The sequence below is a fragment of the Coregonus lavaretus genome (assembly GCF_964263955.1).
Source record: "Coregonus lavaretus genome assembly, chromosome: 4".
NCBI lineage: Eukaryota > Metazoa > Chordata > Actinopteri > Salmoniformes > Salmonidae > Coregonus > Coregonus lavaretus.
The window spans coordinates 66,835,009-66,853,385 of NC_139991.1; the positions used below are offsets into that span (position 1 = coordinate 66,835,009).

General features: G+C 45.7%; 1 protein-coding gene across 1 annotated transcript in view; it reads right to left on the reverse strand.

Moving 5' to 3' along the window:
• Window positions 1–18,377, reverse strand: part of LOC311127521 (netrin-G2-like) — a gene marked incomplete at its 5' end in the record, with an annotated part of 92,303 nt that overhangs the window by 26,492 nt on the left and 47,434 nt on the right. Inside the window, 2 exons of the mRNA XM_084159343.1 lie at window positions 6,013–6,048; window positions 8,527–8,699. Of these exons, the coding sequence (XP_084015469.1) occupies window positions 6,013–6,048; window positions 8,527–8,699 (209 nt within the window). The remainder of the gene's footprint in view (window positions 1–6,012; window positions 6,049–8,526; window positions 8,700–18,377) is intronic.

Genomic DNA, 18,377 nt, shown 5'->3' on the forward strand with positions numbered 1-18,377 from the left:
TTATTACACACACCTGGTTTCAATTCTCATTTTAGTGATCCAATTGACATTTTAGTCATTTAGCAGACACTCTTATCCAGAGCGACTTACAATTAGTGAGTGCATACATGGGGGCCAGTACCTGTATAAGTATTCCCTCTGCCCCCTTGTCTTTGTGTGTGATTGTTTATTGTGGAGGTTATATGAGCTCGGTGGAGCTCCTTGTACTTTGTATTGACATATATACAGAATAAACCTTTATTCTGTGATTTACCCTCCTGCGCCTGACTCCGTCCAAATCACACGCCACACCCCCCCCACACACACACACATACAAAAACACACACTCCTACCCACTATGTCCCCTGTATTTCGTGTCTTTCCTGTCACACAAACACATTTGTGCATAATGAGACAATTTGTCACTTGTTTGGGTTAATGTAGGCAAGATAAATGATCACAATAACACTTAATGCCACCTGTCAGTCTGGGTGTCCCTGTCATTTGTTACCGTGGCTCTAGACAGCCATTTGCACAACGCTAATGATGATATTGTGATTCAGGGAGGGATTGAGAGACTGTTCCCAGAACACCTAATGACACCCAGATGAGTGACAGGATGGTTACTTGAACGTTTGTCCTCCTACGGACTACGTTCTTATTAGGATGTGATTTGGCTGGGTTTTAATACATGGTCATGTTTATGCAATAAGTTGAATTCTACTGGCCTTTCTCTAAATTTGTACAAGATAGGGGCTGTTTGTGTGTGTGTGCACTCGCACATGTGTGTGTGTATGTGTGAGTGTGTATGGCATGTAGACGTGTGTGTGTGTGTTGTGTAAAAAAGGTCAAGACGTGTGTGTGCATGTTTGTGTGTATGTGACACAGGAGTCTGGTGCGGGGAGGACGGCTCATAAAAATGGCTGAAGTGGGGTGACTGGAATAGTATCAAACCCATGGAAACCATGTGTTTGACACCATTCCATAAATTCCTTTCCAGCCATTACTATGAGCCCATCCTCCCCAATTAAGGTGCCACCAGCCACCTGTGGTGTGAGTGTAAGGCTCAAAGTGTCAGAGTGTCAGACTGTCTGTGTTTTCTACTTAGCATAGAGGGAATCCCGCTTGACCTGCCAAAACCTAACCTGCAAAGGCAGCTTTAGGAAGGGGAGGGGTCAGAGGGGGCCAAGGGTTAGGATTTGGTCTCTCTGGTCAGCCCTCATCTTCCCTCCCCCACACCCATCTGGCCAAAGTGACCAATGGGGTCAGAGCTCTGTGGATCAGCCTGGCTAGCCACTAGACTGCTTATCCCCTATCCATCTGAGCCTGCACAATAGGAGGGACTGACTGACTGACCGGCTGACTGGCTGGGGAGGCACTGGCTGACTGGCTGATTGGCTGACTGGCTGACTGGCTGGGGGAGGGACTGACTGACTGGCTGCCTGGCTGGGAGTGAGACTGACTGGCTGGGGAGGGACTCACTGATTGGCTGACCGGCTGACCAGCTGACTGGCTGGGGGAGGGACTATCTGGTTGGCTGGCTGGGGGAGGGACTAACTGACTGGCTGGGGGAGGGACTGACTGACTGGCTGGGGGAGGGACTGACTGACTGGCTGGGGGAGGGACTAACTGACTGGCTGACTGGCTGGGGGAGGAACTGACTGACTGGCTGAGGGAGGGACTGATTGGCTAGGGGAGGACTGACTGACTGGCTGACTGGCTGGCTGGGGGAGGTACTGACTGACTGGCTGACTGGCTGGGGGAGGGACTGACTGACTGGCTGACTGGCTGGGGGAGGGACTGACTGACTGGCTAATTGGCTGGGGGAGGGACTGACTCACTGGCTGACTGCCTGGGGGTGGGACTGATTGGCTGGGGGAGGACTGGCTGACTGGCTGGCTGGGGGAGGTACTGACTGACTGGCTGACTGGCTGGGGGAGGGACTGATTGACTGGCTGACTGGCTGGGGGAGGGACTGACTGACTGGCTGACTGCCTGGGGGTGGGAGGCCCAGGAGACTTAGGGAGAGTGGAGCTGTTTCTCTAGTGTAGTGGCTGGCCCCATACACACATTACTGTACTGTTTCATTGGATAGACTCTGCTGTGTGTAGGGAAGCATAGAGGTGCTTCTCTTTCCCCTACTGTACAGTATAACACTCTGCAGACAGACTTGTGTGGAAGGAATGTGCATTCTGTATGTAGGGAAGGAGGATGTATACCCATGTATAGACACATGCACACACACGCATGCACAAACCAACCCAAACTCAATATGAAAACCATACACACGCTCGAATGCACATGCGCACTCACACACACATGCACACACACACACACACACACACACACACATTCCAATCTAAACACAGTCAAACAGGTCATAGTGTTGACTCTAAACACAGTCAGACAGGTCAATGGGGACTGGAGTGTGGAGGGTTGGCAGGGCTTGGTATGGTCATTTGTTATGACTGGACTGGGAGTTACAGGGTGTTCTATTCTTAGGTCTAGGAGGGTAGACTCCTGGTCAGGCACAGCATGTATTGTACCTGTAGGGAGGAGGTGGGACGGTGGGGTGTGTGTGTGTGTGTGTGCACGTGCCTGTGTGTGTGTGTTTGCATGCCTCTGTGTGTGTGTGTTTGCATGCCTCTGTGTGTGTGTGTGTGTTTGCATGCCTCTGTGTGTGTGTGTGTTTGCATGCCTCTGTGTGTGTGTGTGGTGTGCTCCACCATCAGAGTACGACCTCAGACCTCTGTTCCCCGGGAGGAAGAGGGGAGGATGAGGATGATTTATGGGTTTCACTGTGCCAAGCCATATGCCATCCACACACACACACACACACACACACACACACACACACACACACACACACACACACACACACACACCAGACTGGTAACGAAGCTCCTAACATCAGGGTCAGGCCCTTGCCAGATAAACTATTCTAACCACCAGATAAAATATAAAGCAAGATAGCATCACATCTTAGTGGCAGCTCTAAGTATAGCAGATCAAAAGCCCATTGTCAAGTGTATCAGAGTATATAGCTTAGTGAAAGCTACTGATACAGTGTGGTATGCTGTGCACTTTTAGAAAAAAAGGTGCTATCTAGAATCTAAAAGGGTTCTTCTGCTGTCCCCATAGGAGAATCCTTTGAACAACCTTTTTTGGTTCCAGGTAGAACCCTTTTGGTTCCAGGTAGAACCTTCTTAGGGTTCCATGTGGTTCTACATGGAACCCAAAAAGGTTCTACCTGGAAACAAAAAGGTGCTCCTATGGGGACAGCCAAAGAACCCTTTTGGAACCTTTTTTTTTTTCTTCTTCTAAGAGTGTAGTTTGCAAGGTTTGGTGTCAGCTCGATTAAAATTCTGGTCAATTCAGGAAGTGTACTGACATTTCAATTCCAACTCCAATTCTCTTCAGTGCTTTTCAATTAGGAAAATGGTGAATTGGAATTGGGATTTCGTTTACTTTCTGAATTGACTCGAATTGAAATGGAATGAACCCCAACCCTGGTAGTTTGTTAGACTGTGCTCTTCTCTAATGACAGTATAGCTGTCTCAGTGGTTGCTTAGCTGAAAATAAAATACAGTAGACCAACTTACTGTGGTATCTAAAATGAGCAATATGTCTGATAACAAAATGTATTTAATTGTCTTTGTAAGAAATAATTGGCAATAATTGGCAAAATATGACAATACGAGTTTGTGTCACTATCTAACCTTGATCCCCACACTGTGGGCTTTGAAAAGTCCCTAAAGGGATTTACACTGTGCTTCAGTCAGCTGCTCCTCAATCACAGCTTATCAGTGACTCTATCGGAGCTCCTGACGTCGGCCTAAAAAGACCAAAAAGTGCTGCGCTGTTCAACAACAGCACTTATTGGATTTCCTCAAAGAAGATTCTGACGACATCACAGACGACGTTCCTGGCATTCCCTCTTTCTCCGGCCTCTCCCTCCCTGCTTCCCACGTCCTAAGTGCTTTTCCAGAGGAACACGAGCGGCGCTCTGGCTCCCAAGATGTCAGGTTTAAATTTAGCCTGGGACCGTCGTCGGTCGGAACAAGACCCGGTTCTGAGGACCACTTTATATTCATGGTCTTGACAGTGTGTGTTTGGTCCTGTCGGATCTGGGCTCCTCAAACCCAGTCAGCCAGAAATAATCCAGTCAGACTGTCCATACTGTAGCAGCACAACGCCCACTCTCTCCTATGAATAGAATAGATGGACTAGCCAGTAGCTACATCTAGCATTAATGTCAACCAAGATGATGGCTTGACAATGATAATGCACAAGAGATAATGCACATCTGAAATAAATACTCACACGTGTACACACACACACACACACACACACACACACACACACACACTACCTATAACTACTATCTATAATGTTGGACCTATCACTACCTCTACCTTCTCTAGGTGCCCTCCTCCCTGAGTAGTAGTAGCAGAGGCTTCCTGAGTAGCGGTTGCGGTTGTGGTCGGGTCTGGTTCTGGTGTGGTAGTGGGGGTTATGGCTGTAGTTTCAGGTTCACTTTGACTTTCAGTTATGGAAGTAGTAGTGGTGGTTGAAGTAGTGGTTGTGGTGGTCAAAGGCAAAGGTTCTGACAGTTCTGTGAGAAAGAAGATTCCAAGATGACGAACAAACAAAATATCCCCCTTCCCGCCCAAAACATCCCCCTGCCCACCCAAAACATCCCCCTGTCCACCCAAAACCTCCCCCTCCCCACCGTTTCAACCGAAAAAACATTGTAAGCGGTAAGAGTAGTCTAAAAGCATATGTCATATATTTAAATCCATTAATAGTTTTAAAACAAATCTAATACATATGCAAGTTTTGCAAGTCTGTTTTAACCACTGTCCAATTGTAAAGTCCCCCCAGTCAGTCCTATAGGGTGCTGTTTGTAACATGCAATATTTTGTGAAATATATTAGTTCCTTGTCAAAAAAGTAATGGCGGCCCAGTCAGTCCTGTAGACTAACCAGTGAGAGACCAGTGAGAGACCAGTGCTGTCTGTCAGGTCTGATGTTGCCACTTTGCCCATCGTTTCCGTCTAAGCGCTCGGTGCAGAGAGCGTCTCCACAGAGAGAATCCCTAATCAAATTCCCTTTTATTAATTCCTCTAGGAGTTCCTCTCCCGGAATCACACCGCATTACAGCACACTTAAACAATCACACTCACTCCCTCTATTTCCCTCTCTCTCTCACACACACATTCCCCTGCTGTCTGTCTGTCTGTCTGTCTGTCTGTCTGTCTGTCTGTCTGTCTGTCTGTCTGTCTGTCTGTCTGTCTGTCTGTCTGTCTGTCTGTCTGTCTGTCTGTCTGTCTGTCTGTCTGTCTGTCTGTCTGTCTGTCTGTCTGTCTGTCTGTCTGTCTGTCTGTCTGTCTGTCTGTCTGTCTCTCTCTCTCTGTGTGTCTGTCTCTCTCTCTGTGTGTCTGTCTCTCTCTCTGTCTGTCTGTCTGTCTCTCTCTCTCTGTGTGTCTGTCTGTCTCTCCATCTCTCTCTCTCTCTCTCTCTCTCTCTCTCTCTCTCTCTCTCTCTCTCTCTCTCTCTCTGTGTCTGTCTGTCTGTCTCGCTCTCTCTCGCTCTCTCTCTCGCTCTCTCTCTCTCTCCTTTCCCCTGCCTCTGCTTTACCACCCACACACTCTTTCCCATTCCTCTCTTTCCCCCCTCTTCTCTTTCATTATCTCTTTCTCTCCCATGCTTCTCCACCAGTGCGACTTCAGTCCAACTAAGTCAGAAAGAACTGTGGAAAGATTCCTCCAGTGGAAGCCAGCGTTGCTGGAATGAAAAGGACATAACGGTGCCGACAGTACAGGGAGGCCTATCAATAATATAGAAGACAAGGCCAGCGCTGCAACCAACAAAGACGAACAGAGGGAGCTGGATGAAGAACAGAGAGATAGAACGATAGAGTGATAGATGGAGGGATAAAGGGATAAATAAAATAGAGAAGGGGGGGGGGTGAGAGATAGAGGAGACTGAGAATGTGGATGCAGCATCCTCTGCTTGGCTTGTTATAACTTACTAGAACCACCGCCCGTGGGGGCACCAGCGATTGCGCCTGAAAAGGAGGGAAAGAGAGGGGGAGGGGGAAGGAACAAAAGAAAGAGGATAAATATCTGTTTATTCATGCATTCATTTGACAAAGTCTTCCCTCCCTCGTTTATCAAACTGTAGAAAGAGCAAGTGTGTGTTGCACACTAAAAAAAAATATATATAAAAAAATACATCAGTGTTCTTCAATCCTGGCCTGACCTGAGTGGGTGCAGGCTTTTCACCAATCAACTACCGTTAATAATTTGTCCATTAATTAGTTAAATCCATTATTTTGGTGCTGGGCTAGAACAAAAGCCTGCACATTCCGTGGGACCAGGACAGAGGAACACTGATCTATATGCAGTTAGTGGCAGGATGGGAGTAGCTGGCCTAGATGATTAATTTATCATCGCTAGCTACAGTTACATCTCCCCCCATGCACTACACTGCTTTGCTCTCTGCTCTCTGTAAAGAGGAAATAACTCTCTGTCTCTATTTCTCTTAATCTCTTCCCTCGCTTTCTCTCTTTTCTTCCTTCTCTCTTTTTACGTAACTCATCACTCTCTTATTCTCTGCTTTCATTCAGGACATTGGATAGAGACCACATGCATCCTTCATACAGTGGGGAAAAAAGTATTTAGTCAGCCACCAATTGTGCAAGTTCTCCCACTGAAAAAGATGAGAGAGGCCTGTAATTTTCATCATAGGTACACGTCAACTATGACAGACAAAATGAGAAGGAAAAAAATCAGGAAAATCACATTGTAGGATTTTTAATGAATTTATTTGCAAATTATGGTGAAAAATAAGTATTTGATCAATAACAAAAGTTTCTCAATACTTTGTTATATACCCTTTGTTGGCAATGACACAGGTCAAACGTTTTCTGTAAGTCTTCACAAGGTTTTCACACACTGTTGCTGGTATTTTGGCCCATTCCTCCATGCAGATCTCCTCTAGAGCAGTGATGTTTTGGGGCTGTCGCTGGGCAACACGGACTTTCAACTCCCTCCAAAGATTTTCTATGGGGTTGAGATCTGGAGACTGGCTAGGCCACTCCAGGACCTTGAAATGCTTCTTACGAAGCCACTCCTTCGTTGCCCGGGCGGTGTGTTTGGGATCATTGTCATGCTGAAAGACCCAGCCACGTTTCATCTTCAATGCCCTTGCTGATGGAAGGAGGTTTTCACTCAAAATCTCACGATACATGGCCCCATTCATTCTTTCCTTTACACGGATTAGTCGTCCTGGTCCCTTTGCAGAAAAACAGCCCCAAAGCATGATGTATCCACCCCCATGCTTCACAGTAGGTATGGTGTTCTTTGGATGCAACTCAGCATTCTTTGTCCTCCAAACACGACGAGTTGAGTTTTTACCAAAAAGTTCTATTTTGGTTTCATTTGACCATATGACATTCTCCCAATCCTCTTCTGGATCATCCAAATGCACTCTAGCAAACTTCAGACGGGCCTGGACATGTACTGGCTTAAGCAGGGGGACACGTCTGGCACTGCAGGATTTGAGTCCCTGGCGGCGTAGTGTGTTACTGATGGTAGGCTTTGTTACTTTGGTCCCAGTGGAGGACGGAGGAGCCTCTTAAAGAAGAAGTTACAGGTCTGTGAGAGACAGAAATCTTGCTTGTTTGTAGGTGACCAAATACTTATTTTCCACCATAATTTTCAAATAAATTCATTAAAAATCCTACAATGTGATTTTCTGGATATTTCTTTCTCAATTTGTCTGTCATAGTTGACGTGTACCTATGATGAAAATTACAGGCCTCTCTCATCTTTTTAAGTGGGAGAACTTGCACAATTGGTGGCTGACTAAATACTTTTTTCCCCCACTGTACATGTTTCAAATAAATATTGATGAACAAAAATAACATAAGAACATAACCTTTTATGCATAAGATAATAAAAGGATCCAACATAGTGTAACATTTCCATAAAAAGTGTCCGCTAAATGGCATATTTGTAAAATAATTTTTAGTCATTTAGCAGACGCTCTTATCCAGAGCGGCTTACAAGTTAGTGAGTGCGCACATTTTTCATACTGGCCCTCCGTGGGAATCGAACCCACAACCCTGGCGTTTGCAAGTGCCATCCTCTACCAACTGAGCTACAGGAAGCCCCATATATATTACATATTATATATAATACCATTTGTGTTTCAGAATACTTCATCGCTTGAAATCAATCGATTACCAACCCACAGTTTTTTGTAACTACATAGTAATTACATAGTTATTACACTGTTACAGATCAAAAAGTAAAACTCGCAAACATTTCTTGGTACAGAAACACTGTATACTGAACAGAAAGGAAAGCAACAGTTTTCTTTCTATTCAGCGTACCTATAGTCAGTAAAAGTATCAGTGGGGCCTGTAAAAAGTAGACATATTAGAATAGAATAGAAAATAATATAATGAACTTTATGTATGAGTGAGCTGTATAAGTGGGACCTGTTCAAAGTGAACATAGAATAGAACTGGGGCACATACAGGTGTTGGGGGATCCGTTGGGTGTGGGCAGGTATGAGCCAGCTTTCCAGGACTTGGCCTTGAAACCCTTCTTGCAGCGCTGACAGTCCTGTCCCGTGGTGTTGTGTTCACACTGACACTGGAGGTCTCCCTCCTGCAGCAAGCACAGCGACGCGTGCAGGTTACACTTACACCTGGGTACAGGGGACAGGAGGAAGGATGTGAGTGTGTGTGTGTGTGTGTGTGTGTGTGTGTGACTGTTTATGTATGTGTCAGATGTTTACACCAAGAGGTGATGACAAGTGTCTGTGAGTGTGTGTGGATGTGGGTGAGTGTGTGTTAAAGGGTAGCAAAGGCACAGGAGTGAGTGTGTGTGGATGTGGGTGAGTGTGTGTTAAAGGGTAGCAAAGGCACAGGAGTGAGTGTGTGTGGATGTGGGTGAGTGTGTGTTAAAGGGTAGCAAAGGCACAGGAGTGAGTGTGTGTGGATGTGGGTGAGTGTGTGTTAAAGGGTAGCAAAGGCACAGGAGTGAGTGTGTGTGGATGTGGGTGAGTGTGTGTTAAAGGGTAGCAAAGGCACAGGAGTGAGTGTGTACTCGCTTAAGTATATTGCAGCGATGTTAATCCAACACCTAGGCACCTCGTCAACAGATTCACATCCTTTGACGTAACAGTTAAGGTGTTGGGTTCAAGCCCCGGTAAGGGCTTCCTACTGACTCCCTATATTTAATATTAATCAATAACAAAGTTGACCTAAACCAGAAGAATGACAAGTTTTGTATTATATCACAGAAACGTTTGCATGTTACACTTAGACACCTGGGTGGAGGGGAGAGAGGAGGAGCAGTATGAAGTCTCTTAGACACCTGGGTGGAGGGGAGAGAGGAGGAGCAGTATGAAGTCTCTTAGACACCTGGGAGGAGGGGAGAGAGGAGGAGCAGTAGGAAGTCTCTTAGACACCTGGGAGGAGGGGAGAGAGGAGGAGCAGTAGGAAGTATTTTAGACACCTGGGTGGAGGGGAGAGAGGAGGAGCAGTAGGAAGTCTCTTAGACACTTGGGAGGAGGGGAGAGAGGAGGAGCAGTAGGAAGTATTTTAGACACCTGGGTGGAGGGGAGAGAGGAGGAGCAGTAGGAAGTCTCTTAGACACCTGGGAGGAGGGGAGAGAGGAGGAGCAGTAGGAAGTCTCTTAGACACCTGGGAGGAGGGGAGAGAGGAGGAGCAGTAGGAAGTCTCTTAGACACCTGGGAGGAGGGGAGAGAGGAGGAGCAGTAGGAAGTATCTTAGACACCTGGGTGGAGGGGAGAGAGGAGGAGCAGTAGGAAGTCTCTTAGACACCTGGGAGGAAGGGAGAGAGGAGGAGCAGTAGGACGTCTCTTAGACACCTGGGTGGAGGGGAGAGAGGAGGAGCAGTAGGACGTCTCTTAGACACCTGGGTGAAGGGGAGAGAGGAGGAGCAGTAGGAAGTCTCTTAGACACCTGGGAGGAGGGGAGAGAGGAGGAGCAGTAGGAAGTCTCTTAGACACCTGGGAGGAGGGGAGAGAGGAGGAGCAGTAGGAAGTCTCTTAGACACCTGGGTGGAGGGGAGGGAGGAGGAGCAGTAGGAAGTCTCTTAGACACCTGGGTGGAGGGGAGAGAGAGGAGGAGCAGTAGGAAGTCTCTTAGACACCTGGGTGGAGGGGAGAGAGGAGGAGCAGTAGGAAGTCTCTTAGACACCTGGGAGGAAGGGAGAGAGGAGGAGCAGTAGGAAGTCTCTTAGACACCTGGGTGAAGGGGAGAGAGGAGGAGCAGTAGGAAGTCTCTTAGACACCTGGGTGGAGGGGAGAGAGGAGGAGCAGTAGGAAGTCTCTTAGACACCTGGGAGGAGGGGAGAGAGGAGGAGCAGTAGGAAGTCTCTTAGACACCTGGGAGGAGGGGAGAGAGGAGGAGCAGTAGGAAGTCTCTTAGACACCTGGGAGGAGGGGAGAGAGAGGAGGAGCAGTAGGAAGTCTCTTAGACACCTGGGTGGAGGGGAGAGAGAGGAGGAGCAGTAGGAAGTCTCTTAGACACCTGGGTGGAGGGGAGAGAGGAGGAGCAATAGGAAGTCTCTTAGACACCTGGGTGGAGGGGAGAGAGGAGGAGCCATAGGAAGTATCTTACATGCTGACTATACTGGGCGCGCACGCATGTTGATTTTGTCCATCCACACCAGACGTGATCAGGACACACAGGTTGAAATATCAAAATTAACTCTGAACCAATTATATCAATTTGGGGACAGTTAGAAAAGCATTAAATATTCATGGGAATTTAGCTAGCTAGCTTGCTGTTGCTAGCTAATTTGTCCTTGGATATAAACATTGGGTTGTTATTTTACCTGAAATGCACAAGGTCCTCTACTCCGACAATTAATCCACAGATAAAAGGGTAAACCTAATTTTAAGGTGCATTACCACCACCAACTGGACTGGAGTGTGGACGTCAGTTCATCTTTCAATCACCCACGTGGGTATTTGCTGCTAAAAACCAATGAGGAGATGGGAGAGGCGGGACTTGCAGCGCGTCAAGCGTCACAAATAGAACCAAGTCCTATTTTAGCGCCTGGCTACGCAGACGCTCGTTAACGCGCGCGAGTGGTGTGGGTGCAATGATTGAATAACATGTATGTGTACATATTTTGCAACGCAAAATGTGGTCAGCATGTTAGACACCTGGGTGGAGGGGAGAGAGGAGCAGCAGTAGTAGGTGTAAGTGTGTGAACTCTAACTTGATTATAGTGAAAAGTAAACACTTGGCGAAGTGTGATTTTGATTATTACACACTTGCATTCAAGAGACAGTAAGAACGAATACAATGTGGCTCTGGTACCATAACACAATTGACAGAACTCTCACTGATGCACACTCAAAACAATTAAAAATTAAAACTACTGCTTGTTGTTCAAGAATAAATCTGCTCAGTTTTGTCGATAATTGTAGGAAAGCCGGGCTGATAGGTTTGTGTGTTTGAGTGTGCATGTTTGTGTACCTGCGTGCATGCATGTTGTGTGCGCACATATTTATGTGTGTGTGGGTGTGTACGTATGTGTGTGTGTTTACATGCATGCTTGTGTGTGTGACAAGGGGCAGAACCCAGGTGGTTGGTCCAGAACCCAGGTGACGCCACGTCATCTATGACTTTAAATTACAGCCTTTTCCAGATGAGCGGCTGGATTCCAATCTGGTTTGTTCCGCTGGAGTGGACAGCTATCCGTCTACATCAAATATTCAACGAATGGGCCCTGTACACTGGCAAAATTACTACCTCAAGCTTCCTTCACCACTTCTCTCTTTCTCTCTCTCTCTCTCGCTCCCTCTCTCTCTCTCCATCTGCCCCCTGTCTCTCTGTCTCTCTCTCTCCATCTGCCCCCTCTCTTTCTCTCTCTCTCAATCTCTCTCGCTCTCTCGCTTTCTGTCTCTGTCTCCTCTCTCTCTGTCTGTCTGTCTGTCTGCCTTCTCTCTCTCTCTCTCTCTCTCAATCCCCCCCCCTCTCTCTCTCTCTCTATTTCTCTCTCTCTCTGTCCCTCACTGTCACTCTCCCTTTGCTTTTCCCTCTCTCTCCGTCTATCTCTCTCTCTCTCTCTCTCTCTCTCTCTCTCTCTCTCTCTCTCTCTCTCTCTCTCTCTCTCTCTCTCTCTCTCTCTCTCTCTCTCTCTCTCGTCTCTCTCTCTCTCTCGTCTCTCTCTCTCTCTCGTCTCTCTCTCTCTCTACCTCTACCTCGTCTCTCTAGTTTCAGATGTACACCTCCCTCCCTGTGTCACCAGTCCTCTCCTCCACTGCTTTAACTACATTATCAACATTCCTACCTTTCGTTCCATTATAGCACCTAACTCCACTACATAGTGGAGGAGTGTACACTAACACCCGAATCCACAAAGCATCTCAGAGTAGGAGTGATATGATCTAGGATCTGTCCATAAAACATTATTAATGATGATCTAAAAGGATAAACTGACCCTAGATCAGCACTCCTAGTCTGAGACGCTATGTGGATACAGGCCCTGGACCAGAGCTTTATACATATATATATATATATATATATATATATATACAGTGGGGGAAAAAAGTAGTTAGTCAGCCACCAATTGTGCAAGTTCTCCCACTTAAAAAGATGAGAGAGGCCTGTAATTTTCATCATAGGTACACGTCAACTATGACAGACAAATTGAGGAAAAAAAATCCAGAAAATCACATTGTAGGATTTTTTATGAATTTAGTTGCAAATTATGGTGGAAAATAAGTATTTGGTCAATAACAAAAGTTTCTCAATACTTTGTTATATACCCTTTGTTGGCAATGACACAGGTCAAACGTTTTCTGTAAGTCTTCGGGCGGTGTGTTTGGGATCATTGTCATGCTGAAAGACCCAGCCACGTTTCATCTTCAATGCCCTTGCGGATGGAAGGAGGTTTTCACTCAAAATCTCACGATACATGGCCCCATTCATTCTTTCCTTTACACGGATCAGTCGTCCTGGTCGCTTTGCAGAAAAACAGCCCCAAAGCATGTTGTTTCCACCCCCATGCTTCACAGTAGGTATGGTGTTCTTTGGATGCAACTCAGCATTCTTTGTCCTCCAAACACGACGAGTTGAGTTTTTACCAAAAAGTTCTATTTTGGTTTCATCTGACCATATGACATTCTCCCAATCCTCTTCTGGATCATCCAAATGCACTCTAGCAAACTTCAGACGGGCCTGGACATGTACTGGCTTAAGCAGGGGGACACGTCTGGCACTGCAGGATTTGAGTCCCTGGCGGCGTAGTGTGTTACTGATGGTAGGCTTTGTTACTTTGGTCCCAGCTCTCTGCAGGTCATTCACTAGGTCCCCCCGTGTGGTTCTGGGATTTTTGCTCACCGTTCTTGTGATCATTTTGACCCCACGGGGTGAGATCTTGCGTGGAGCCCCAGATCGAGGGAGATTATCAGTGGTCTTGTATGTCTTCCATTTCCTAATAATTGCTCCCACAGTTGATTTCTTCAAACCAAGCTGCTTACCTATTGCAGATTCAGTATTCCCAGCCTGGTGCAGGTCTACAATTTTGTTTCTGGTGTCCTTTGACAGCTCTTTGGTCTTGGCCATAGTGGAGTTTGGAGTGTGACTGTTTGAGGTTGTGGACAGGTGTCTTTTATACTGATAACAAGTTCAAACAGGTGCCATTAATACAGGTAACAAGTGGAGGACAGAGGAGCCTCTTAAAGAAGAAGTTACAGGTCTGTGAGAGCCAGAAATCTTGCTTGTTTGTAGGTGACAAATAAATTGCAAATAAATTCATTAAAAATCCTACAATGTGATTTTCTGGAAAAAATTCTCAATTTGTCTGTCATAGTTGACGTGTACCTATGATGATAATTACAGGCATCTCTCATCTTTTTAAGTGGGAGAACTTGCACAATTGGTGGCTGACTAAATACTTTTTTTCCCCACTGTATGTGTGAATGCTATTCATTGACTACAGCTCAACGTTCAACACCATAGTGCCCTCAAAGCTCATCACTAAGCTAAGGACCCTGGGACTAAACACCTCCCTCTGCAACTGGATCCTGGACTTCCTGACCGGCCGCCCCCAGGTGGTAAGAGTAGGTAACAACACATCCGCCACGCTGATCCTCAACACAGGGGCCCCTCAGGGGTACATGCTCAGTCCCCTCCTGTACACCCTGTTCACTCATGACTGCATGGCCAGGCACGACTCCACCACCATCATTACGTTTGCCGATGACACAACAGTGGTAGGCCTGATCACCGACAACAACGAGACAGCCTATAGGGAGGAGGTCAGAGACCTGGCCGTGTGATGCCAGGACAACAACCTCTCCCTCAATGTGATCAAGACAAAGGAGATGATTGTGGACTACAGGAAAAAGAAGAGGACCAAGCACGCCCCCATTCTCATCGACGGGGCTGTAGTGGAGCAGGTTGAGACCTTCAAGTTCCTTGGTGTCCACATCACCAACAAACTAACATGGTCCAAGCACACCAAGACAGTCTTGAAGAGGGCACAACAAAACCTATTTCCCCTAAGGAGACTGAAAAGATTTGGCATGGGTCCTCAGATCCTCAAAATGTTTTACAACTGCACCATCGCGAGCATCCTGACTGGTTGCATCACTGCCTGGTATGGCAACTTCTCGGGCTCCGACCTCAAGGCACTACAGAGGGTAGTGCATATGGCCCAGTACATCACTGGGGCCAAGCTTCCTGTTATCCAGGACCTCTATACCAGGTGGTGTCAGAGGAAGGCCCTAAAAATTGTCAAAAACTCCAGCCACCCTAGTCATAGACTGTTCTCTCTGCTATCGCACGGCAAGCGGTACCGGAGCGCCAAGTCTAGGTCCAAGAGGCTTCTAAACAGCTTCTACCCCCAAGCCATAAGACTCCTGAACATCTAATCAAATAGCTACCCAGACTATTTGCATTGAACCCCCCCCCCCCCTCTTTTACGCTGCTGCTACTCTCTGCACATTGACTCTGTGCCAGTACCCCCTTTATATAGCCTCGCATTCGTTATTTTACTGCTGCTCTTTAATTATTTGTTACTTTTATGTCTTATTTTTTTTAGGTATTCTTTCTTAAAACTGCATTGTTGGTTAAGGGCTTGTAAGTAAGCTTTTCACTGTAAGGTCTACACCTGTTGTATTCGGCGAATGTGACAAATAAAATTTGATTTGATTTGATTTAATGATGGACTGTCATTTCTCTTTGCTCATCTGTTAATTGAAGTGCAATCCAGGTGACTACCTCATGAAGCTGGTTGAGGGAATGCCAAGAGTGTGCAAAGCTGTCATCAAGGCAAAGTGTGGCTACTTTGAAGAATCTAAAATCTAAAATATATTTTGATTTGTTTAACACTTTTTTGGTTACTACATGATTCCATATATGTCATTTCATAGTTTTGATGTCTTCACTATTATTCTACAATGTAGAAAATAGTAAAAATAAAGACAAACCCTTGAATGAGTAGGTGTGTCCAAACTTTTGACTGGTACTTTATATACAATGGCTTGCGAAAGTATTCACCCCCTTTTGCATTTTTCCTATTTTGTTGCCTTACAACCTGGAATTAAAATGGATATTTTGGGGGTTTGTATCATTTGATTTACACAACATGCCTACCACTTTGAAGATGCAAAATATTTTTTGTTGTGAAACATACAAGAAATAAGACAAAAGAACAGAAAACTTGAGCGTGCATAACTATTCACCCCCCCAAAGTCGATATTTGGAGCCACCTTTTGCAGCAATTACAGCTGCAAGTCTCTTGGGGTATGTCTCTATAAGCTTGGCACATCTAACCACTGGGATTGTTTCCCATTCTTCAAGGCAAAACTGCTCCAGCTCCTTCAAGTTGGATGGGTTCCGATGGTGTACAGCAATCTTTAAGTAATACCACAGATTCTCAATTGGATTGAGGTCTGGGCTTTGACTAGGCCATTCCAAGACATTTAAATGTTTACCCTTAAACTACTCAAGTGTTGCTTTAGAAGTATGCTTAGGGTCATTGTCCTGCTGGAAAGTGAATCTCCGTCCCAGTCTCAAATCTCTGGAAGACTGAAACAGGTTTCCCTCAAGAATTTCCCTGTATTTAGCGCCATCCATCATTCCTTCAATTCTGACCAGTTTCCCAGTCCCTGCCGATTTAAAAACATCCCCACAGCATGATGCTGCCACCACCATGCTGCACTGTGGGGATGGTGTTCTCGGGGTGATGAGAGGTGTTGGGTTGCGCGCCAGACATAGCGTTTTCCTTGATGGCCAAAAAGCTCAATTTTAGTCTCATCTGACCAGAGTACCTTCTTCCATATGTTTGGGGAGTCTCCCACATGCCTTTTGGCGAACACCAAATGTGTTTGCTTATTTTTTTCTTTAAGCAATGGCTTTTTTCTGGCCACTCTTCCGTAAAGCCCAGCTCTGTGGAGTGTATGGCTTAAAATGGTCCTATGGACAGATACTCCAATCTCCGCTGTGGAGCTTTGCAGCTCCTTCAGGGTTATCTTTGGTCTCTTTGTTGCCTCTCTGATTAATGCCCTCCTTGCCTGGTCCATGAGTTTTGGTGGGCGGCCCTCTCTTGGCAGGTTTGTTGTGATGCCATATTCCTTCCATTTTTTGGTGCTCCGTGGGATGTTCAGTTTTGGATATTTTTTTATAACCCAACCCTGATCTGTAACTTCACAACTTTGTCCCTGACCTGTTTGGAGAGCTCCTTGGTCTTCATGGTGCCGCTTGCTTGGTGGTGCCCCTTGCTTAGTGGTGTTGCAGGCTCTGGGGCCTTTCAGAACAGTTGTATATATACTGAAATCATGTGACACTTAGATTGCACACAGGTGGACTTTATTTAACTAATTATGTGACTTCTGAAGGTAATTGTTTGCACCAGATCTTATTTAGGGGATTCATAGCAAAGGGGGTGAATACGCACCACTTTTACGTTATTTATTTTTTAGAATTTTTTGAAACAAGTTATGTTTTAAATTTCACTTCACCAATTTTGACTATTTTGTGTATGTCAATTACATGAAATCCAAATAAATATCAATTTAAATTACAGGTTGTAATGCAACAAAATAGGAAAAACGCCAAGGGGGATGAATACTTTTGCAAGGCACTGTATTTATATATATATATATACGTAACGCCCTGGACCAGAGCTACAGATCACCATGACACTTGGACAGCGACGGGTGAGGTTGTGTCTCTCTCTGGCGGGAGGTAAGCTTGGCTCATATGGTGTCGAGTAAAGATTAAACCATGTATTTAGATTGTAGGTAGGTAGATATTGTAGTTAGGTATTGTAGGTAGTTTATCTAGGTAGTTATTGTAGGTTATTGTAGGTAATTATTGTAGGTAAGTATTGTATTCGGCTGAGCCCGGTGAAGCACGAGGCTAGCTAACCCACTACCTGGACCAATAAAGCTAGCTAGCTAGCGGGTAGCTACTGGTAACTATTAGCAACTGTGGATAGTTGTTTCCAATGTTATGACACGCTTAAGAGTACCTGTAATTATGCCAGCTAGCTACCTACCATTCAGCTGTTTTTCTAACCTCATTATCTGAAGCATTAATGTTAGGTAGTTAGTAGCTACTGTACTCGAAATGTAGCTACCTGGATAGCTAACTAAACAATAGCTGGAACGACCTAGCGTTAATATTTGGAGAAGCTTTCTCTCCGTTGGGACGTGAACTGGCTGAATCGATTCAGTGGCTAGCTTTGCACTTAACTGGCTAACAGTAGCTACTAAGGGTAAGCTATAACCTACATTTATTTTTGTTTTTACATACTGGTAACCAGAGTCGTTCAAGGGAATTTGGGACATGGGGTGACTAGCTAACGTTAGCTTGGCTCTCTGTGTGTTCGTGCCGTGGGAGGAGGGGTTAGTTCGTTGGCAGAGAGCAATGGCTAGCTAGTATGCTAACTATTCTAGCTAACTAACTGGCTGAATAAGTTGACGACGTACTCACTCAAACTGTCAAAACTACCCCCAAACTTTACACAACGTTAGACACGGACACGAATGATCTGCTTGGAGTGTTAACACACTGGTGGTTTGTTGTAACCAAGTATTGGTGCTAAACCGTGTTATTGGAGGCTGGCATGCTAGTTGGCTTTGGCGTCATATGATTCGGTGTACCAAGTTAGCTAGCTGAATAAACTAAGTTAGAGTCTATTCCTAGAAACATTGAACCGCTGTAGTTTACAACAATTGTAATTTCTAAAGTGGAAGTTGAGTGTTTCAGTGAAACTAAAGTGAGGGAGGCCCCGCTCTCTCGCTTTCCCAGATGTTTAGTTCATTTCATTCCGATTTTCTTTTGCATTATTGTAGCCTTTCTCTGTAGCCTGTCAACTATGTGTCTGTCTA